The 22,113-nt window shown below is 39.2% G+C and overlaps 4 protein-coding genes across 7 annotated transcripts; 1 reads left to right on the plus strand and 3 right to left on the minus strand.

The window, feature by feature from the left end:
* Nucleotides 1-2,492: 2,492 nt before the first annotated feature.
* Nucleotides 2,493-3,409, minus strand: LOC141807310 (lysozyme g-like). Its single transcript, XM_074693229.1, has 4 exons — nucleotides 3,334-3,409; nucleotides 2,976-3,196; nucleotides 2,721-2,871; nucleotides 2,493-2,629 (listed from the first exon to the last, which is right to left on the minus strand). The coding sequence occupies exons 1-4, from the start codon at nucleotides 3,395-3,397 to the stop codon at nucleotides 2,493-2,495; spliced, it is 573 nt and encodes a 190-aa protein (XP_074549330.1). The 5' UTR covers nucleotides 3,398-3,409.
* A 5,639-nt stretch (nucleotides 3,410-9,048) lies between these two features.
* LOC141804840 (lysozyme g-like) lies at nucleotides 9,049-12,066 on the minus strand. Of its 4 annotated transcripts, none has more exons than XM_074689484.1 (4): nucleotides 11,507-12,066; nucleotides 11,213-11,287; nucleotides 9,575-9,777; nucleotides 9,049-9,488 (listed from the first exon to the last, which is right to left on the minus strand). In XM_074689484.1, the coding sequence occupies exons 1-4, from the start codon at nucleotides 11,508-11,510 to the stop codon at nucleotides 9,114-9,116; spliced, it is 657 nt and encodes a 218-aa protein (XP_074545585.1). In that variant the 5' UTR covers nucleotides 11,511-12,066; the 3' UTR covers nucleotides 9,049-9,113. The 4 variants fall into 4 exon arrangements, with proteins under 4 accessions (XP_074545585.1, XP_074545577.1, XP_074545593.1 ...); XM_074689492.1 differs by having other exon boundaries at nucleotides 9,050-9,488; nucleotides 11,213-11,284; nucleotides 11,507-12,051; XM_074689501.1 differs by lacking the exon at nucleotides 11,507-12,066 and having other exon boundaries at nucleotides 9,052-9,250; nucleotides 9,338-9,488; nucleotides 11,213-11,294.
* A 1,704-nt stretch (nucleotides 12,067-13,770) lies between these two features.
* Nucleotides 13,771-15,963, minus strand: LOC141808876 (N-acetylmuramoyl-L-alanine amidase-like). The gene is made up of 3 exons (XM_074695639.1): nucleotides 15,027-15,963; nucleotides 14,697-14,907; nucleotides 13,771-14,621 (listed from the first exon to the last, which is right to left on the minus strand). The coding sequence occupies exons 1-3, from the start codon at nucleotides 15,868-15,870 to the stop codon at nucleotides 14,318-14,320; spliced, it is 1,359 nt and encodes a 452-aa protein (XP_074551740.1). The 5' UTR covers nucleotides 15,871-15,963; the 3' UTR covers nucleotides 13,771-14,317.
* A 4,278-nt stretch (nucleotides 15,964-20,241) lies between these two features.
* Nucleotides 20,242-21,976, plus strand: trappc5 (trafficking protein particle complex subunit 5). The gene is made up of 2 exons (XM_074696606.1): nucleotides 20,242-20,662; nucleotides 21,131-21,976. The coding sequence occupies exons 1-2, from the start codon at nucleotides 20,387-20,389 to the stop codon at nucleotides 21,425-21,427; spliced, it is 573 nt and encodes a 190-aa protein (XP_074552707.1). The 5' UTR covers nucleotides 20,242-20,386; the 3' UTR covers nucleotides 21,428-21,976.
* The last annotated feature ends 137 nt before the right edge of the window (nucleotides 21,977-22,113 follow it).

The following is a 22,113-nucleotide window of genomic DNA, read 5'->3' on the forward strand; positions in this document are numbered from 1 at the left end:
AAACAGAAAATGAAGCACATCGGCTATAGCAGCCATATTGGTAGTGGCAAGGGCTTCTCGTACAGCTATAGGGCGCCTGTCTGTCACGTGACCCTGAGCTGCGCCTCTGATTGGGTAAGCTCACGTTCCTCTAACGGCCGAGTTAAAAAAAAAAAAAATCACTCCCGTACAGTGTGCGGATAATAAACTTATTATATTTTTATATGAAAATAATAATCTCTAATATAATTTAAAATTATTATATTCATTATAATTTACCTTTCATATCAAGTCCCAGTGTTATGACCTGGCGTTTAAGTGCATAAGGAAAGCAAAAAAAAAGCACCTGTTAGAATTTAAAAAAGCTAATTATTACCAACACGGTAAAAGTGCTGCTTAAAGAACAAGTTAATATAACAAAAGGAGATTGAATAGTCTAATTATTTGGTTTCTTTCAGCCTAGACTTAAAATAATACTTAACTAAGTCACTTTCTGATGAACACACCATGAAGTGAGAAGCCCTCTTAACCTTTTTATGACTATGTAAATATGTAACGAAGCTGTAAATCATTATCATTTCCCCTACCCATCTCCCTCCTCTGCTCTGGGAAGAAACTGAATTTAAATCAGAGTAACATGCAGAGTCTGGGGAAACTCGAAAATAAAAATATTACATTTTTTGAAGTTTCAGGTTCTAATTTTAGGGAGTAAAATGTGAGTTAAATGTGTGCTGCTTGTTTTATGGGAGACTGCCAGCTGCTCTTATCAGTTCAAGACAGAATGCTATGTTATCAAAAGTCAGAAAGATGTAAGCCCAACTATTTAGCGAAGGGATGGCCAAAACGATTAGTGAGTGCAAAAGCACAGAACTTGTTAATTTTGTCCTTATGTGATAAAAATAAAAATAAAAATAAAAAAAATAAATAATTAAACAAAAAATTAACCCAAAAAGTCCTCTGTAACAATGCTTATTGTAAAAGTCTATTTATTTATCTTTGAGGTGGGTCACATTTGGTCCCTGTTCCAAGAATCAGCACCATCCCACCTTTGACTGATCTAGATCGAGCTTGTGAAGTAGCACATCAAGCTGGTGCAAGAGGAATCCCAACTTATCCCAAACCCGCAGGCGGGTTCAAAACACACTTATTTTTAAACGACTGGCATATACACACCATTTATCCTATTCGAAAGCAGTAAAAAGTGGCGTTACCGTCAGATTCTCAAGTGTCCGACGGTCCCTGAATGTATCACATGTGATGCCAGCAACATGTTGAAAACCGGCAGAAAGGAACGATGATTTTGTGCGACTGCCATCTTTGAAAAGTCCGCAGAAAATGAACTGTTTGCACCAGCTCAATTCTGTTAAAAAAAAATAATTTGACACTTTTTACTGCTTTAAATAAGCCCTGAATGAATGATTTACGTGTTGTATTTAAATCTTAATAATTTTTTAAAATTTGCCTTCCATCTTCCTGGTTTCATGTTTCAGCTTGGGGCTGCTCTGCACCAATGAGCAACAGTTTGTGTGTTAAGAGCTATTAAAACTGGAAGCACCTCACTCTTCTTTGATCCAGGACTTGAATAAAGTGTTTTGTACATAGTTATTCACATTTTTAATTTTTTTAGAGTGAATATTCAATTTCCGCCTGTCTTTTTTTTTGAATAGTTTCTTGCATTTTGGTTCTGTTATGTTGCTGAGACATTGTATTATATATATATATATATATATATATATATATATATATATATATATATATATATATATATATATATATATATATATATATGTAGTGTAACACAATTCAAAAGCTGTTCATTAAAAAAAGGAGAAACAATTTCTTTTTCTTATTTTCTGATTTAAAATTTTTTAGAAGTAAGGTGGGAGAATATATATATATATATATATATATATATATATATATATATATATATATATATATATATTCTCCCACCTTACTTCTAAAAAATTTTAAATCAGAAAATAAGAAAAAGAAATTGTTTCTCCTTTTTTTAATGAACAGCTTTTGAATTGTGTTACACTACATAAAGACATTATTAAGTTACATAGCCTATAGCCATGGTTGTCCCAAATCTACAGAAGTGCTACACTTGACCTTAGAGAGAAAACAGAGAAAAATTAGACCACAGTGAGTAAAAATATGACTGAAGCAAAAAAAAAAAAAAAAAACCTCAGAAAGTGCTTGGGATCCAGAGGGTTAAAAAATTGCACCCTACCACTTCTATAGGCTGTATCTTTGTACATCAAATAAAAGTGATGAAAAAAATGTTCCTAGAGTCTAAAACCAGGTTGCACATACTTCAGAATTAATCGGATCTCAATGCAACCTTGAGCACACTTTAGGGATTCAATAACCATGTTGATGCCAAGTGAGAAACAGATTACAGCGATTTCCAGCATTTTTTAAAATCAGAATTAATTTTTATTCCAGGATTGCATCAGAAATGTTCAACCATCACTTGTCTGCCATTTTTTCATGTACAGCTTCAACTGTTAATAGCCACAGTTCTTCTCATACCACTGGGCTCTGGCAACAACGTCATTAGAGTAGTCTCCTCCAGTTGTTTCGTCATCCACTTCATCATAGGATTCGACCTTTCCATCCCCAATGTTGTAGGCAGCGATGCCTCCTGTAGGTTAAAAGCCCAGTTAAGAAACGTGTGAAAAAGGTTAGAGGTGGTGTTTTTATGGCTCCAGTGTTAATGGTTCTGTGAAACAAACCTTTGAGCTTCTCCTCCATGCTACAGCCTTTGAATTTTTTCTGCATTATTTTGATGAAACGAACCAAGATCTCAGTGGCTTGGAGGAGGTGTTCCTTGCTGTCCCATTCACCCTTTGGCTTATGATTACCTCCATTTGGATCGACATCCACCTGCAGAAATGTGAATGAGTGAATAACAAATGAATCGGTCTACAACCATGTCTTGAAACCAGAGACTTCTGGAAGTGAGGTGAGGAGAGAAGTATTTGTTAGACCTGCATCAGTCCAAAGGCGTTGTATGCTTTCCTCTTTTGGCTATAGTCTCCCCAGCCTTTGGTTTTCCTGATTGTATTTCCAGCCCGAGACTCCCTGGAGATGATACCAGCGATAAGCGCTGGGTGGATTTCTGTTTCCTCTGCCACTTCATTTATTATATCCCTGTATTTTTCCATTCTCTTTGCGTCCATCCGTGCCATTTTGTATGATGCAATCACACCTTTTGAGCAAAACCACGTCTTGAAATACCAGATGAGACTTTCACTTCCTGGAATAAGTAAAAAGGCAGACAAAATAAACTTTCCCTTTGCATGTTTGATAAGGTTGGTGTTTCTCTTCCGTTGTTGTTGTTTTTACCTGTGCTTTCTGGTCCATCCTGAGCAGCTGTTTCACTTGAAGCTCCAGAAGTTTCAACCTTCATAATGTTTCCATATTTTGAAAACCCTGAAGTTAAGTTCAAAATAGTTTAATCAAAAATAAAGCATAGGAACTTAATGTAATTGGTTTTCATAGATATTTTAAACTTCAACTTTATTTCATTTATATGGCACTTTTCATGCAATTCAGCAACACAAAGTACCTCACAGAGAATAAAAACAAAAACAAAACAAAGTCAAACAAAAAAGAAACAAAGGAATACCATAAAACCCCCAAACCTCCCACCCCCACAAATATACCCATGGCAACACAGTTATATACACTCCCACGTAAATACATAGATATACGCACAGACACACAAACACACACACACAATCATACACAGGCTATCGCTGAGGAGACATGGCTGGACACCAGGATCTGAGGTGAGGAAAAAGCTACCTTTGGGGGCCATGCAGACCGGGAGGAGCCATGGCCCATGGCTGAAGGGGGCGCCACCACAGGGACCACCCCAGCCCAGGCAGACAGGTGGCTCCACACCAAGGGGTAGAGCTCTCTAGCCACCAGGGCTGGAGCCATCCACGGGACAGCGCCCCAATCAGTGGACCAGAATCGGCCCCAGGTGTGGCAGGCCCCCAGGAGGAAACACTGGAAAACCGAGGGACTAAAATAGTAGAATGTGATAAAAGGTCTAGAAGCTAAAACTGAAGGAATAAAACAGTATAGATTAAACAGATAATGTGAAATAAAATAAATAAAAGAAATTGTGTCCTGACTAAAACATCAAAATAAAACATTGAAATAAAACAATAACATAATAAAACAGGATAAACTAAGCTGGATAAAAAAAAAACATTATAGTAATGATAATAGTATAAAATAGAGTAATGATAAAAAGTGTAAAAATAGGGGTAAGCACAAAAAGGATTAGGAGGAGTTAAACTTGTCAGTTTGGGGCATAGGGGAAACAAAGCCTCTGTAAAGGTAGGGTGTGCAGGAATTTTGTTTCTTGTTAGTAAACACAACGGTCAAACTGGGCTCTTCCTCCTTGTTAATGACTACATTAACACTGTCATTCGCCCAGCAACCACCAGCAGCATTGCTTTTCTATGTGGGAGAGACTTCAGGGTGCTGCACCAGACATGACATGTCAGCACAAACTAATCACAGGTATATGGCACATACTCGTCGCTCTTTGTCCTGAGCTGCTCTCCAAGTTTCTGAAAGCAGGTGAAAGTTGAGCCAAACTTAACCCTTGTTTATTGAAAAAAAATCTTTATCTCTTTGGCGTTTCATTTCACTTGGTTGTTTTTCTTGCTCTCTGCTACGTTAACTATTGTACCCACTCAGGATAGCTTTCCACTCTCTCATCAACACGCTAAATCACTTTCGCACTAGACAAGTGCTGTGATTGGCTGATTTAACTATGCTTATTCTCTGCCCAGAAACATCCCGATACAACCAAAATATCAACATACAGGCTGAGGAGAGGGTTCGAGGCAGACACGGACACCTACACACTCTCCGTAGGAGATGATTGAGCAGGATTATTCCAGTAAAAGTTGATACTACCGATAACTTTCAGTTTCAAAGTGATCCTGAAATTCTGAAGATTCTAAGATCATCAGCACCAATATAGGTTATTTCAAAATGTTTCTACTTCATAGCCTCCTGATTGGGTCGAGCAGGACAACAATATTTCCCTGCTTTTTCTTTTTGCACATGAAACTATAACTTTGTATGTTTACTTGTTTTAGCCCCAGGACACACAGCAACTCTTCAGCTTTGTAGGTAACAGGTATGCATCAAAGCAGCTAAATAAGATAAGAATTAGGGCTGTCATTTTAATGCATTAATTAGATTAATTAATTACACCGCAAATTAACGTGTTATAAAAATTAATGCAGATTAATCTGGATCCAAACCCGCGGGGCATTCAAAGACGCACTTATTTTCAAATGTCTGGCATTTACAAACCGTTTGTTCTACTTGGAAAAAGGAGTGTTGTAGTCAGATTTTTAAGTTTCCGACGGTCTCTGAATGTTTTCTTTTTGAAAATCTACAGAAAATCAGCCGTTTGCTCTAGCTCAATTCTGTAAAAAACAAATAATTCTACACTCTTTACTGCATTAACCAAGCCCTGAATGATCGATATATGACCTGTATTTAAATCTAGAGAATTCTTTGAAAATTTGCTTCCATCTTCCTGGTATCATGCTTCAGTTTGGGGCTGCTCTGCACCAATCAGCAACAGTTTGTGTGTTCAGAGCATGTTAAACTGAAAATACTTCACTTTTCTTTGATCCAAGACTTGAATGAAGTGTTTTGTACATAGTTCCTCACAGTTTTTAGCCTTTAGCCCTGGTTCTCCTGACCTCATAGAAGTATAGAAGTTCATATTGCAGTGAAAATTGAGTCCACATCGAGTAAAAATGTGACAGAAGCAAAAACCATCCTAAAAATCAAATCAGCTTTTCTTAGGTGCAGGACTGTGTAGATTTTGTAAAGATAGAACCATAAAACTTTTTTCATGTGTTCCTTATGCATCAGGGTACCTAAAAATGTGTTCTATATATTCCCACCTTATTTTTAATTGTTTTTTTTTAATGTCTTTTAATGTAATTTTTATGTCCCGGAATTCAAATTCTTTATTTTGGGACCTAAAGAAGATATGAGATTAAAATGCGATTAATTAGATTAATTAATTACAAATCCTGTAATTAATTGGATTAAATTTTTTAATCGCCTGACAGCACTATAGAATAAATGAATGACTAATGAATAAACATATTTAAGAAAAGAATAAAACCGGTTAAAACAAAAGGGGGGGGGGGGGTAGTTACTATAGAATAATAAAGGTTCATTTCAAAGTAGAACAAGTTAACATGTGTGGATAAAGTTTATCTAAAAGAGAGAATAACAACAGAGGCACTTACGAGCTCCTCCCATTTTTTCCCCAGATTGTCCAACTGGGTATGAGTCAGCTGAGCTGGTGCGAGCTGCAAGTCACAAGGACATGTTACTGAGAGAAAATACTTTACTTAGAAATAAAACATAAATACTCACACTTAAAAAAGTTCTTCCCAGTATTCAGTCTTAATATTTTAAGATTTAAATTAAACAGTATTGGGGTAAAAATGAAACAGGCTTTTCTCACATTTATCACACTTTTTGAAAACATCTAAACTAAATGTGTGGTGTGCAGCAGACCTTAATGGTTTATCAATATCAAAATGATTGAAGGTCCACCAAAATGTGAAATTATGAAATTGTTTTGCACATTTATTACCTTATTAGGATATATCAGTCAAATGTCTCAATTAACAATTTTGGATGTGATATTAAACATAAAAAGCTAAATGAGTTATTTTTGTAATAATTCAGACAAACACTTACCTGCTTTTGTCTCTTTCTCCTCTGGTGTTCTCTCTGCAACTGAGGACATCACCACAGTGGGCTCATCTTATATAGAGATATATTTATTCTCAGCCTTACTTTCACTTTCAGTGTCCAGTGAGGATCGATAAAAGAGACATATATGTGCAAATGTCAAAGTCCCTTTAATGGCCCAATTAGCAAAGTTTATCAGTGAGAAGCAGGAGAGTGACAGGACACTAAATCACAAGCAGGACATAAACGGAGTAAACAGGGTGATAAAGAAGACAAGGTCCAGACAAAACTGCACTCTTAAACATTCAGTTTCTGTATGACATGGATTATAGATAAGATTACCTGTCATTTTAAAACAAGTGACAGCATGCTGATTTAAAAGAAAAGACCCTATTCATTGTAAAAGGAACATGACACTATATTATTGCACCTGTATAAGAACAGGCACCTTAAATGGCTCCAAAGTCAAGGCTAAGGTGATAGTGCGTTTGGCATCAGGACACTGCCCTTCAACCTGAACACTTGACAGTCAGACTCAGTGTCTGTCTTTTGAAAAGCCACTTTATAGACAGTAAAATCCTGACATCAATGTTTTTAATCTATTCTGCAATTTTCTTCTTTCCAAAGCTTCTCAAGTGATAAAGTGATTTCTTTTAGCCATGTTCTCTTTTAAAATCTATTTTGCCCTTATTTTTTGACTGCTCTTTTTGCTGCCTTCTTCGTTCTTCATTATGCTAATTTCACCTTATTTTTTCCTATATAGTAGGGCTAGGACAATATGCTATTTTCATGATTTGATTCTATTACACTTGTTGGGGAGCCAGTTCAATTTAAATTGTGATTCTTCGATATTAACGATTTTTGCAATTTTAAGTTTGCTTTTTTTAAAACCAGACCATGTGAACAAGTTAAATGACGATGATAATGTCTAAAGACTATATCAGGAGACATATTTTCCCATAAAATGCACATCACATCAAGTCAGAGAGAAATATTTCACCCTCTGCTGGAGAAAAGTGGTGACTTTTTTCCAATCCAGTTTATAAACAAAGACTGAAATGAAGAATCCAGCTTTATGACATGGAGCGTTATCCTGCTGGAAGTAGCCATCAGAAGATGGGTACACTGTGCTCACAAAGGGATGGACATGATCAGCAACAATACTCAGGTAGGCTGTGGACTTTAAACCATGCTCAGTTGGTACTAAGGGGCCCAAAGTGAGCCAAGAAAATATCCCCCACACCATTACACCAGCAGCAGCAGCCTGAACCGTTGATACAAGGCAGGATGGATCCATGCTTTCATGTTGTTGACGCCAAATTCTGACCCTACCATCTAAATGTGGAGCAGAAATCCAGACTCATCAGACCAGGCAACGTTTTTCCAATCTTCTATTGTCCAGTTTTGGTGTTGCTGTGTGAATTGTAGCCTCAGTTTCCTGTTCTTAGCTGACAGGAGGGTCACCCGGTGTGGTCTTCTGCTGCTGTAGCCCATCTGCCTCAAGGTTGGACGTGTTGTGTGTTCAGAGATGCTCTTCTGCAGACCTCGGTTGTAACCAGTGGTTATTTGAGTTACTGTTGCCTTTCTATCAGCTCCAACCAGTCTGTCCATTCTCCTCTGACCTCTGGCATCAACAAGGCATTTTGTCCCACAGAACTGCCGCTCACTGGATATTTTCTCTTTTTGGGACCATTCTCTGTAAACCCTAGAGATGGTTGTGGGTTAAAATCCCAGTAGATCGGCAGTTTCTGGAATACTCAGACCCCCTTTCTTCCCCATTCTGATGCTCAGTTTGAACTGCAGCAGATCGTCTTGACCATGTCTACATGCCTGTGCAAGTGATTGGCTGATTTGCGTCAACGAGCAGTTGGACAGGTGTGACTAATAAAATGGCTGCGAGTGTATATTGTCATTTTAGTTTCACATCTGTTAAAATATAAACAGGTAGTATGCATACCTTGTAAGTGGTTAGAAGGGTAAAATCTCAGTGCATTCTTTATTTGAGGTAGATTTTATAGAAATGGGAACACTTAATGATATCTTGGTGTTGAAACCTAGTGTAAAACTCTCCCTTGTTCACCTCCCTCATCAATGACAAGAAGCCCTGTTGATGTATGAGAAGTATAATCAAACTTTTAAACACTTTCAAAAACTGCATATGCAGAGTTAATACACATTATTTTGAACATACTTATGCCACACATGATCCATCACAAGCAAGACATGACAGATATTAACTGGGAAAGGAATAGGACAAGGCCAAGGAGATGTAATTTGCATTTATTGGTTTTAATAAGATTTTCATGCTGAAAATACAATAAAGCTGTACTTTTACTTCTAAAACTCTTCCTCATGAACAGGTTCAGGTGTTAATAGCCACGGTTGTTCTTGTACCACTGGGCTCTGGCAACAACATCATTGGAGTAGTCTTTTCCAGTTGTCCTTTCATCGACTCCCTCATAGGAGTGGACGTTTCCGTCCCCCATGTTGTAGGCTGCGATCCCTCCTGGAGAGCAAAATATCATCAAAACCAAAGGCAGGTTTCTATGAGATGAGTGAAGCAGGTTAATTATGAAGGATCTGTACGACAAACCTTTCAGCTGCTGGTCTGCGTTCCAGCTCGGAAATTTTTGACGGATCCGTCCAATGAAATAAACCAAGATCCCAGTGGCCTGGCTGATGTGTTCCTCGCTGTCCCATGCTCCCTGTGCGGTGTGCCCACCTCCATTTGGATTGACATCAACCTGTGAGATTTAACATAGTCTTTATTTGATTAAAATCTCTGTTGTGTTAAAATCACATTGAGTCAAACAGCAGAGGTTATCACAACCTGCATCAGTCCCCAGGCGTTGCCATGGTCCCCCCATCCTCCAGTAGCCCTGATCACATTCCCAGCCCTGGACTCTCTGGAGATGATGGCAGCAATGAGAGCTGGATCGATCCCTTTCATGGCCCCCACTCTGTTGATCTTTGACCTGAACTCTTCCATTCTGTCTGCATCTGTCTGGGCCATGGTGTGAGATGCTTCCACACCTATAGAGAAGAATAAGATGAAAACTATTAAAAAAGTTGTTGTTGTAAAAAGTTGGACCCCACTGGCTCAGATAACAGAAAACAACAAAGTAATGCATACAACTAACAGTTATACTCAGATGTTAAAGTTAAAAACCATGGTCCAGGCCAGAGAACAGTTTTTAACTCAGACCTGAATGTTAAAAAACAAATTAAGCAGGACCACACCATACCATCACTTCAAGATATGGGGGACCGAAACTGTCAAAAAATAAATAAATAAATAAAAGTGAAAATCTAATCCAAAAAAAGATGTGGCAATAGAATTAATTATCAATGCAAAGGGTTATTTTTATCAGTACAAAGGGGTATATATATATATATATATATATATATATATATATATATATATATATATATATATATATATATATATAAAACTTTCATCATTATCTATTTTTAATTTTGGCAGTTTTGGTCCTCCTAAAAGAATGTGTCAAGAATTAAGGAAGGTGTACATCAGCAGGACACACACACGCGACTGCCAAAACAAAAAAATAAATAAAAGTGAATTATAAAAATTGATGTGGAAAAATGTATCACTTGTCAATACCTAAGTAAATACAAGCGCTTTGCTTTTTACTTTTATCAATTCATTCAGTACTTTTACATACACACACCCACAAACATATATATATATATATATATATATATATATATATATATATATATATATATATATATATATATATATATATATATATATATATATATATATATATATATATATATATATATATATATTGTGGTCCTTCATAAAAGAATGTGTCAAGAATAAAGGAACTTACACAACAGCAGGACATGCACATTCACACACACACACACACACACACACACACGCATGCACGCACGCACGCACGCACGCACGCACGCACGCACGCACGCACGCACGCACACACACACACACACACACACACACACATATGTTTCAATATATATTACTATATAGGGTTACATAGATAGATAGATAGATAGATTATTTTTACTCTAATTCATGTTTTTATTTTGGCATTTTTGGTTTTCAAAAAAAAGAACGTGTCACAAATTAAGGAACTTATACGTTAGCAGGACCTGAAAAACTGGTCCATGCTTTTATGTGGAGTCAGTCAGACTCATGTCATTTAGAACAGGTCTGCTTTCATTTCCCAGAGTAAGAAGCAAATATGCAGCAGTAGTTGGCTTTTATGCTCCAAATATCTGAACAACCCCCCCTGAAAATATACTTAACACTCTCAGCTCCTCTAAACCCAGGTTGTAGACACTCCATTTAATGTGAGTTTCCCTCTGAATACCTAGATAAGTAAACCCTCTGTGGACGATGATGGCCACACAATGACTTAATAAACCATCTGACTTTAAATCAGCTCAAATCAGATTCTGTGTTTGTAGTTTTTACCTGAGGATCCCAGCCTGTCCTGCTGTGCTGTTTGCCATGATGCACCGGTAGTTTCCACTCTCATGATGTCACCTGCTAACATCAAGTTTTTGTAAGTTACACTCCCCAACAAACCCACACCAGAATCAGCACAAAGTCTGGAAACTTTATTTTAACATTAAAGAAAATGTCTTTTAGCCTGTTTAGCCACAGCATGTGATCATAAATACAGTGGGGAAATCTCACATTTACATTTACTGGAAGAAACATACAGACATTTTATGTTGCTTGAAAATATAAATGAAGTCATCTCACCCATCTTTGTTGTGTCCTCTTCTATTGACCTCACTGAGGCAGGAGAGCTCAGATGCAGTGATCCTCCGTGCGCTCTATGAAATCAGCAGTCAGGATGTCTGTTTTTATGTCTCTGATTATACTCTTTCAGTTTCCGCATGACTTCCTCATTCTCGTTTCACTTTCTCTTTCACCTGCAGGGGGTGTTGTTGAGGTCCCAAAAAAGAAACAAGTGACAGCTGGTTTACAAGAAAAGCTCCCATTTACTGTAGGAGACACATTTATGAGAAAAGGTTTTCTGGACATCTGGTGGTTCCAAGGTCAGCTGTACATTTACATCTTAAGGACAAGGGCTGCAAATTCAGATTCACAACAGCCTTTCCTGAACAGAAGTGGTGGCCTTACATTCTACTTATTTCCAAAATATGATGCAGTTTTGAGTTTTCTACCAAGCAGAAAAGGGCACACTCACACCAGGCATCATGTGACCCCATCACTGCTTAGGAACTAGGGTAATGACTGGATTAAGGATGACCTCAGACCCCAGCATCTCTACCAAGTCCAGTTACTGTAACAGAATAGCTTCAGAGTTTCCTATAACTGACTTTACATGATAGCGTGTAAGTTAAAACAACAAATTCTTGAAATTTGCCCACAGAAACTCTAGTTTCTTCTTCAAAATGTCAGTTTTTTTCTACAGCTGCAGTGCACAGACTAAGCAATGACTTACCAAAACCTGCAGATGGCACTAGTGTCAATAAAAACTTTCAGGCCTCAGGTTCAAACTCTAAACACGGGGAAACACAGAGGACTTAAAGCCACCCTGCAGGCTTCTCCAGTTGTCTTGATGAAACCATAAAAACTGACAAACTGTTGGTATGATGTGCCGGGTACATAATCCATCTGTTGTTTTGGCTTTTGCAAGTTCCTTGGCCCAGCTTCATTAAGAAGCTTTAACTACCCAAATTTTTGTGTACATAATGCTCCAGTATTTCATCTGCAGCATCCTCCCACGGTACAATGAACCCTACAAAGTAAATAGTGTTAAGTAAAGAAGTGGGGTCAGGTCATTTGGTGTCAGCGCTTGAGAGAAAGTGGGCCAAATTAAAGCAGGGTTATGGGCAAATGTTGGGACAGAGTGGGTGGTCTGGTGAGTCATAAATGTTATCTGAGGACAATAATGGAGGAAGATGAAATCAAAAGTTACATTCATCTTTAAATCTTGTTGAAAATTTGTGTCTCAGGAAATAAAACAGTAACTTATAAGGGTTGGCTGTCTTTCCAAGAGTTAGTCATCATTTCCCACTTTCAGCTCCTTACGCGTCAAGATGTTTGCAAATTTCCTTTTGTTTAGGGTGTTAGATTGAGATATGTAACACAACAGTTCGATAGGGTTGTCTCAGATTTTTCACTAATTTCAATAAACTTAATTCAGTGACAATGAGAGAATGGTTGTCCTGATTTGTTTTCAGAAAATTGTGGCTCAGATTCATCAGTCTTGGATGTGACACCAGCACTATCTGGACTATCAGCTGTTAGCCAGTCTGTCCTATAATACAGCGGTCCCCAACCTTTTTTTTTCACCACAGGCCAGTTTAATGTCAGACAATATTTTCATGGGCCGGCTTTTCTTCTGTCTCCCCACTGGCTCTTTTATCCTGCCTAAAGAAACTTTCCAAAGATGTTTGTTTTTTGTCCGTTTTGCAAGCTTGGGGGGGGTTGCGTCAGGAATTAGACACAGATGGATATGACAGAGTGAATCCGGTCATTTTTCAAAATAACATACTGTTCAGAATCAGATAATAAATCAAACTGAAATAATGTAAGTTGTGTATTTTTTATGTGTGGCCCAGCACCAATCGACAAACGGACGGGTATCTGTCTGTGGCCCGTGGGTTGGGGACCACTGCAATAATATATCTAATTAAGAACATTGGTTTTTAACTGTGAGCAATGCTGATCCAGATCACCAGAGCTTGGTGTTTTGAGGGGCTAAAAGCCTGTATACTGTCGCATACTGGTTGTTATTCTTTCAGTTTGTTCAATAAATCCTTGTAATTTTGCCATTAACTTCAGTCTCTGTTGCCTATTTGTCATGACCCTTGAGCCAGGTTATGACATCACACAGAAATTCACGATCTTATTGACAAAAACTTACATTAACCAATCATTAATCATTAATCAGTAGACAGTGATGAGGGTAATTACCAACAAAAGTGTCAAATGAATGATAAAAAAAAATAACTTTCTCTGAATTTAAGACTACAACTCAAGTGTTTTCAGTATGCTGAATCCAGCTGTTGGAGCTGGAGTTGTTTGCCCTTCCTGATCAGACAGAAACCCTGACTTTACTTTTGGGATTTTACCATGTTGCACTTTTCATTTATCTTTCTAAACATGTGATTCATTTGATTATATTTTACTCAGTCAATCTCTAATGTCAGACAGTAAACCGTGGTTTTAGGTCATCAAATACATGTTTCTGAAGGTGTTCCACAGGGGTCTATTCTTGGTCCTCTTTTATTCAGAGCGTACACAGCATCATAATAATCTCAGATTCTCCTTATCTACCAAATTTGCACTCTCCATTTGACACATTTTATATTTCTTTTGTCAAACAAAACATTATTAAGGACTCTCCAAAACTCAATACTTGCGTAATATACATCCCAAGCAACAGGAGTATTGCAATTATTAATGAAATTGATTTATTGTATCCCTGAGATCAACAAAAAAACAACAACAACAAAGTCTTCAAAAACAAACTGGCAAGGATCATTCCCCCTTTGATCCTTTCATTTTGATGATTCCAGGTTTTCACTTTGGGTCTCGTCAGTCTCTGAAGTGTTCCCAGCTTCTTATTTCTGAAAAGAAAGCGTCCCCAGGGCAGCTGGTGTAGTTCACCACCTGTCTGTGGCCGTGAATGGTGAAGTTGGCCGCCAGTTTTCCTCCATCTACTGCACACCGGGCTAGGCGGTGACGTATCAGATCCATGGCGTGACGAGACGGCAGAGTGGAAGTGTAGTTACCGATGAGTGACACGCCAAACCCCATAGAGTTGCGGCCCCTTGTGTGTGTGCCAAGTAGGTGCCAACCTCTGCCTTCGTAGACGTAGCCATCTGAGCCCACCACAAAGCTAACGGAGAAGACAAAGGTTAACTCTGTATTTATGAGTTTATGAGATCTTGTTTTTTCTTTGATGGATGGTTACCTGTATCCTATATCGCTCCACCCGCGATCCTCCTGGTGGAACCTCTGCATGGATCTCATGTTGAGAGAGCACATAGTGAAGTTTAAACAAGGTGATGATGGCTCGTAGGTGTGGTGGACATAGAGGAACTGTAGGGGCAGAGCCAGTGGGGTCGGTGTGCCCCGGTAGTTTTCTGCCCCCCACTGACAGCGAGGGATGATTTGAGGGCAGTCTGAGGAGAGGAGCAGGGACAATAAGGGTATCACAAGCAACTCTAACCAGAATAGCAGATGCAACCATAAAAGGCAGTTTAAAAGGATATAAATGACTCTTGTTTGGATATGTACTCACCCCAATATCTGTGCACAAATTCCTGTAGTCCACTCCTCACTGCTTTCCCCACTCCAGTGTCGAAGGCAATCCATTCAGTCTTCTCCAACTTCCACACCAACGCCAATGTCTCCATCACCTTGCTGTGAAGATCCAGCGGCTCCAGAATGGTTCTAGAGATCTCTCTTCTCCTTGGACTGACATGGCTGGTCACAGCATCCAGACCTTTCCCTTCGCTCAGACTGAAACTATAATATCCTTCTAAAATTTCACTCAGGGGTTGCAGCTGCTCCGGTGCTGCTACACTGCTAATGTCAGTGCCGAGTATTACTCCATCCATGCCCCCACTGATAACAGCATCAGTGGCCAGAGTGGCTGGACGGGACAGCTTGAACACCCTGGGATGGTCCACACTGTCCCAGCACCCATTCGGCCCTATGCGAGCTGATGGTGGGAAGTCCTGGAGGCTTAGGAATGAGAGGCCCAACGGTCTGCCTAGGGTAAGAGGAAAGATCCCAGCTGCTGGTGTCCCCTCCATCTTAGCTTTTAGTCCTGATTCGATTCCAAGCAATAAAGGTGCAAGAGCCACTGTGGTGCCATCTGGAGCAAGCACCACCCCTCGTTCCTCTCCTTGGGCTGTCACGATGTGGCTGATCGCCTTGTCGAAGAAGCTGAAGGATGTAGCATTGAGAATGGCTGGCTCCAACACCTCAGCCTCACTTAGATTATAAGAAGAACCCAAGAAATGGGTGGTCATCATGTCGTCATGGCCGGCGGTCCTACGCAGAGCTCTGACCAGAGCCAGAGGAGAGAGACCAGGGTTTGAGTCTTCTACCTGTCGAACAGCTTGTATGAAGCTGTCCATGTTACGCAGGTGGACTCCTGATTACATGAAAAGAGATACAGAGATGAAGACAGACTGCTGTCATGGCTCAGACAATAAAATCAGTGTTTTGAGATCATCCAAGTTTTGGTAAATTAAAGTTAATGATTCTGTGATGTACGAACAAGATCAGGGAAAATTCTGTATTGTATAAAAATTCTGGACAAGGTGGGTTAGGGTTGGGGGTGGAGTACGGTACAGCGTTGGGGTACGGGTAGAGCAGGCTACAGGGTTGGGAGTATGGTAGAGTACACAATAGGGTAGGCAATTGAAAGGGTAAGCTATGAGGGAGGAGGAAAGGGAATGGGGTATGGTAGAGTTGGTAAGGTTACAGGAAAAGGGTAGGAAATGGGGCACAGTGGAGTACAGGAGAGGTTAAGTGGTAGAGTAGAGTAGGGTAGGGTTAGGGATACGGAAGGCAAAGGGAATGGAAAAGTAGGGTAGGATTAGGGCAGACTAGGGAAAAAGAAAAGGGTAAGACATGGAGTAGAGTAGAATACAGGGTAAGCTATGGATTAGGGTACAGGTATAGAATTGGGTAGAGTAGGATATGAGGTTAGCAGGGTAGGGTTTCCTCCGTGTGACCTTGGTAGGCTGATAACGCTCTACTCTCCTGGATGGTATGCAGACAGATGCTCTACCCCCCACCCACCACCCGCACCTTCCTCCTGTGAACTTGTCACTGGATCAGAACTTTTCGATGTCGTCTCTATGGCAACAGCCGTGGCCTTGTCATCATCAAATGGCAGGACATTGCTGAGTCTGGTTGGGGATGAAGTCCACGGGCTTACACATACACACACATGGAGACACGTGGCACACACACAACCTCAGACTCAATGCCTTCTTTGGCTCTGTTGCAGTTTAGCTGCTAAGGGCTGATGTATGCACGCAAGTGAGGCTGCGTGTGCGCCCCTCGGTGTATGTGCAGTGACAAATGTGCAAGTCCCCTTGTTTTTTGGTTTGTTGCTCATGTGCTTGCTGAGGTTTTTTTCATAATCTGAAACTATGCCACCCCCTTCTTCTTCTTCTAGCATAGTCTGGAATTGCCTTTTTTCTCTCCTCTACTTGTCTCTTGTATTCTTTTCTCTCACCTGAGTGGGGCGCTGCACACCCTGCTGCCCCCCAGGTCCTCCCACTCTTGTCCTCCCTCAGTCTGACACTGTATGTTCTTTGACGGGATGTCTAATATTTTATGGGGTATGGTGGGGTACAGAAGCGGGTAAGATAAGGGGTAGACTTAAATGCAAAGTAGGATATGTTATAGGGTAGGGTAGGGTAGGGTACAGGGTAGAGTATAATCAGGGGTAGAGAAGTGGATACAGGCTAAGGTAGGGTGGGTTGGATAGGGGATGAGAATCAGGCTCCTTTTTTAAAACCCATTACTGACAGTGTTCATTTACTACCCTTTACTTTGGATAAAATTCTCAAAAAATTAAAATGTTTCTGCCTTTAAAGAGAAAATTTGGATGAGTAAAATAAAGATGCCTTAACAAGACAGCATGCCCTTTGTGTTTTATTGTTATATCTGTATCAGACAAAGAGTCAGAGGGTAAAAAGTGACTGTCTTGTTCAGGGTAGGTGATCTGCTTTGTCAAGGTAGCAATGATAAAAGGATGGATACGTTAACTGAAGTAAATCAGGATAAGCAACTGCCTCAAAATAGTGGAAGATGCAGAGAATAAAAAGATAGATATTGTATCAAACTCACCCTGACCTCCTCTGACCTCTAGACTTTATAGCTCGATCATAATGCTAAATTACTTCCTCTTTCTGAACAATTATAATTTCTATGACTGCTTAAGATCAAATTTTGTATTGAGGATTAAGTGTCATCCTTTTCTGTCTCATTCGATGAATCTCTATAACCACATCAAACATATTCAAAACTCAAAATTCAGAATTCAACTAATGTTACAGAGGTTAGCATTCAAAAATCTACTTGGTGCAAAAAAAAAAAACATCTCAGGTTTAATGCATTATTGCAAATTGCATAACACGACAGGCTGCAAGCAAGAGGAAACTATTATCATAACTAAATCAAAACCAGTTTAAGATTTTCATGACTGAACTTACCTGTTGGCCTGCAATGAACAAAAAACAAGAAGGATGAAGCCAGAACAAAATAGAACAGTCCATATGAAGTCATTTTGTCCACAAAGATATATAAATTAACTTCGACAAAAGGAGAGTCTTCAAAATAAAAGAAATATCTGGACAAGACTGTTTTGCTCCCTTCAACTTCTGCAACAGGTTGTGGAGGAGTATTTGTCTCCCTGTTTGACCAGATGTGTCCAAATAGGGAAAAGTACTTTTTGTTCACTGATGGCCTAAATATTGATTTAGCCTACAGTGTGTCAAAGTGTGACGTGGGCAGAGTCTGGCCTCCTCTGTGGAGTGTTAAACACCAATCCCGACTGAAGACTTTATCTAGAATCAGTCTTTCTGTGTCACTCTCTCCACATACATTCCTCAGACTTTAACAGCTCTGTTTGTTTTCAGTATGTCCCTCAACAAACAAAACTCAAGCCAAAACAGATCCATAGTTAATATTTACCTGTTCATGAGATGTTTATTCTGCTGTGAACTCACGAGTGTTGATAACATTTCACTGGGTCATTTTTTACCCCATTTTTGGTTCCTCGAACTGAAACTTTTGAAAATTAACCTGCTACCTCTATAATTTATTTGCTTTGTGTATTTGGAGCATATATGTTTTATTTAATCCTTACAAATATTAATTCATCGTGGTGGTTTGTCCTTGGCCAGCTGTGTGCTTTTGGTCATCCTGTTGGGAATCTGTGACTCAGAGGCTTTCTGACTCTGGATAGTTAATTTTGCTCAAGACTGCTCACTGACTTGATAGTCTTGCAATTTTATTGAAAAATGCACAGATTCGAGACACTATGTAGACGCATCAAAGCAGCCAGCTAAATTTTGCCGGCTAGCGTGTAGTTGACTTCGATGTGCTATGAATCAATCCAGTCCAGGACAATCCACACAAGGAAACTGAGACAAAGCATTTAGAAATAACTTATTTTGGCACTGATATTCTCATTCTAAAGCATAGATTACCATCACGCATATGTGTAAAAGTGAGACTTTTTCCATAATCACTCGGGAAGTCCTCACAGAGACCTTAGCAGGGGTCGCTAACAAGTAGCTTGCCCATGATAAGTACTTCTCCAAGCAAATGTAAAATGAAAAATGATAATAATAATGATGATAAAAAGATGAGAAGGATAATACAAAGAGTTGATAGCAGTTGATGCTCCCCCTGGTGACTGGTTGCAGTATAGGTATAAAAAAAAAAAAAAACTAGCTTTCCAGTCATTCCAGATGGGCTGTGGTCAAACTTTAAAAAATTAATACACCTTGTAGAAATGTTTCTCACGTCTGATTGTTGTGGTGATTTGAAGATATCATTTGGCTGTCTTGTGTCCTAGTCCAAGTCCTCTTTTTTTCTGAAAAGTTTCGTTTTCATTAGTTATACGAGGTTAAAAACGAATTCTTTACGTAACGTTTAACGATGATTGACAGCTGATGTTCTTGTGTATTTTTTTTCGGGGATCGTAAAACAGGTCGGGAGGTAGAGTCAGGAAGTGATTAGACTCTCTAAAGAAAAAAAATAATTATTATTTTTGTCACCCAGCTCCACTCAGATTCTCCCAGAATCCCTTATCGTCTCTACTGTGCAGACTCTGTCTCCAAACTGCTACAATGGTGGCGCCTGAGACGGCGGTATTTTGGCTTAAAAACCGTACAATGATAAATGGCGGAGCCACGCCGTCCACTCTATGTACAGTCTATGCTCCAAATGAGCAGTAGCTAAGGTATGGACTCAGTTAGCCGCCCTGCCGTTGTTTCCGAACTAAATGTTTTTAATTTCACTAAGCCAAGCATACCATTTGGATATAAACAATAGGTAATACAGGTCCATCAAAAAACCCAAAACATACTAATTACAAGGCCTTGGTTGACAGCATGCAGTGTTAAAAATCATATTTAAAGTAGGCTAAAATAAGGGCATTGAATATGTAATTTAATGTAAAAAATAAATAAATAAATAAATAAATAAATAAATAAATAAAAATACATTGCACTACATAAATAAATGAATAAGGGGGCTGGAAGTAGCTCACGACTTGTTTTATGTCTTAAAAGCAACTCTTATCGAAAAAAAAAAAAATAAAAGCTGGCGACCATCGACTATAAAACAAACAAAAACATAAAACTGGAGACTCCTGCTCTGAGGTCTTGTAAAAACCGTCCAGAAGAGAGCAGCAATACGCTGCAGCGGCGCCTCGTCTGTTTAAACCAGAGATTAAGGAGTCACGTGACAAGTGACGTCTAGAGCCGGAACAGGAAGTAATAGGAATAAATAAAGCAGGTGTAAATGTGTTTTCCACTGAATTGAGGTTTTATTTCTCGCTTCTTTCTGTGACATCTGAAGTAAGTTTATTTCTTACCCTCCCTGGGCCCAGAATCTTGTCTCTAAATGACAATGGAGACACGTTTCACCCGCGGTAAGTCTGCGATCCTGGAGCGGCCTCTGAGCCGGCCAAAGACCGAGGTGAGCGTGAGCGCCTTCGGCCTGCTGTTCTCGGAGGTGGTGCAGTACTGCCAGGGCCGGGTGTACTCTGTGACCGACCTGCAGGCTCGTCTGTCCGAACTGGGTCAGAAGGTTGGAGGCAGCCTGCTGGACGTGCTGGTGCTGAGAGAGAAGAACGGGAAGAGGGAGACCAAGGTCCTGAATATACTCCTGTTTATTAAGGTACAGACTCACTCTTTCAATTAAACTAAAAGGCATCCAAAAGATCCATGGTCTATAATCTTAATCACACTGTGCTTGGTAATTATTTGCGTCTTTCAATTTCCTTTTTTACGCAATTTGGACGAATATAGTTAATTGTGTTCCGATACAGTGTGAGGAAAGTGTCTGCAATATGTTATCAGAAATTAGCATCTAATCAAATGCAAAGATCAGTGAAATGATGTTTGATTTGTGCTTTAGTCTGAAATGATGTTGTGACTATGACCAAGTAAAGTTATTCAAGTGTTGTGGCCTATTGAATAAAACACCTTACCATCAATGTGCAATCAATTTTAATTCAATCTGTATTTCAAAGTAAAACTGCAGATAACTTGCAGATTACACTTTAAAATGGGACACTCCAGGTTGTGTCAAAACTCATTGTAATCCCACTTTGAGTCTCTCTGTCATATGCTCTGTACCCCTCAGGTGTCCGTGTGGAGAGCTTTATTCGGCAAGGAAGCAGACAAGCTGGAGCAGGCCAACGATGATGACAAGACCTATTATATCATCGAAAAGGAGCCCCTGGTCAACACATTCATCTCTGTTCCTAAGGACAACAGCACCTTGAACTGTGCAGCATTCATTGGAGGAATCGTGGAGGCTATCCTCACACACAGCGGCTTCCCTGCTAAGGTCACAGTCCACTGGCACAAAGGCACCACGCTCATGATCAAATTCGATGAGGCGGTGATCGCCAGAGACAAAGCACTGGAGGGCAAATAGTCAAGAGACAAGAGAATGAGTGTGTGATACATGTGCGATGTTTAGGAACAGCTGGAATATCTGTTACCTCTACAGACTGTTTAGTTTTCAATTTAAGCTAATTTAGGGATTTTAGATTGTACTTCACTGACTGCAAGACCTCTGCAAAATGATGTTGAGAAGAACTGCTGGATATTTCTATCTTCTCATCACTGTCTTGATTGTTTTCAGGTTAAAAAAAAAAAAGATGCAAATACTCAAGGACTTAAAGTTTCTCCAACAAAACAAAAAGGGGCATTGTTTATTTGCAAAGCTGGAACTAATACATTTTTTTCACTTGTCTTCTTTTCCTAATGCAATATTGTACTGCATGACCATCTTGAGTACAGGGGCCTCACAAGTTGAACTTGCAATTTAAATAATAGTTAGCTTTTATATTGCAGCAGAAAAAAAATATTTGTATTTTTTCCTGTTTAGAATGTTGATAAATACATGAGAAAAAAGATATTTTTTTCTTCTTTGCCTCTGGAAATGACAATTGTATGTTTCAATAAACCACAAGTGTTTTGTGAATGCAATAAAAGGTGAATGTATCAAGGTTAAAAGTTGATAATAAAAAAAAAATAGTAGAATTCACTTTTTTCCATTTTTGTTGTGCATGTTTCATGACCATGCTTTTGCAGCAAAAAAATAAAAATAAATGATAA

The sequence above is a fragment of the Halichoeres trimaculatus genome, unplaced genomic scaffold (genome assembly GCF_033239565.1).
Source record: "Halichoeres trimaculatus isolate MK-OKI-2021-1 unplaced genomic scaffold, fHalTri1.1 fHalTri1_scaffold_2, whole genome shotgun sequence".
Classification (NCBI taxonomy): domain Eukaryota; kingdom Metazoa; phylum Chordata; class Actinopteri; order Labriformes; family Labridae; genus Halichoeres; species Halichoeres trimaculatus.

Coding starts and splice junctions, on each gene's coding strand:
- LOC141807310 (XM_074693229.1), bottom strand. CDS start 3,397: ATGAAGGTTGAAACTTCTGGAGCTTCAAGTGAAACAGCTGCTCAGGAT. Junction 2,872..2,975: donor ACGCCTTTGGACTGATGCAG/GTCTAACAAATA, acceptor ACATTTCTGCAG/GTGGATGTCGATCCAAATGG. Junction 2,630..2,720: donor CATGGAGGAGAAGCTCAAAG/GTTTGTTTCACA, acceptor TTTAACCTACAG/GAGGCATCGCTGCCTACAAC.
- LOC141804840 (XM_074689476.1), bottom strand. CDS start 11,294: ATGTTAGCAGGTGACATCATGAGAGTGGAAACTACCGGTGCATCATGG. Junction 9,778..11,212: donor GGACAGGCTGGGATCCTCAG/GTAAAAACTACA, acceptor TCTTCTCTATAG/GTGTGGAAGCATCTCACACC. Junction 9,489..9,574: donor ACGCCTGGGGACTGATGCAG/GTTGTGATAACC, acceptor TAAATCTCACAG/GTTGATGTCAATCCAAATGG.
- LOC141808876 (XM_074695639.1), bottom strand. CDS start 15,870: ATGGACAGCTTCATACAAGCTGTTCGACAGGTAGAAGACTCAAACCCT. Junction 14,908..15,026: donor ATTTGTGCACAGATATTGGG/GTGAGTACATAT, acceptor TCCTCTCCTCAG/ACTGCCCTCAAATCATCCCT. Junction 14,622..14,696: donor TGGAGCGATATAGGATACAG/GTAACCATCCAT, acceptor CTTCTCCGTTAG/CTTTGTGGTGGGCTCAGATG.
- trappc5 (XM_074696606.1), top strand. CDS start 20,387: ATGACAATGGAGACACGTTTCACCCGCGGTAAGTCTGCGATCCTGGAG. Junction 20,663..21,130: donor ATATACTCCTGTTTATTAAG/GTACAGACTCAC, acceptor TGTACCCCTCAG/GTGTCCGTGTGGAGAGCTTT.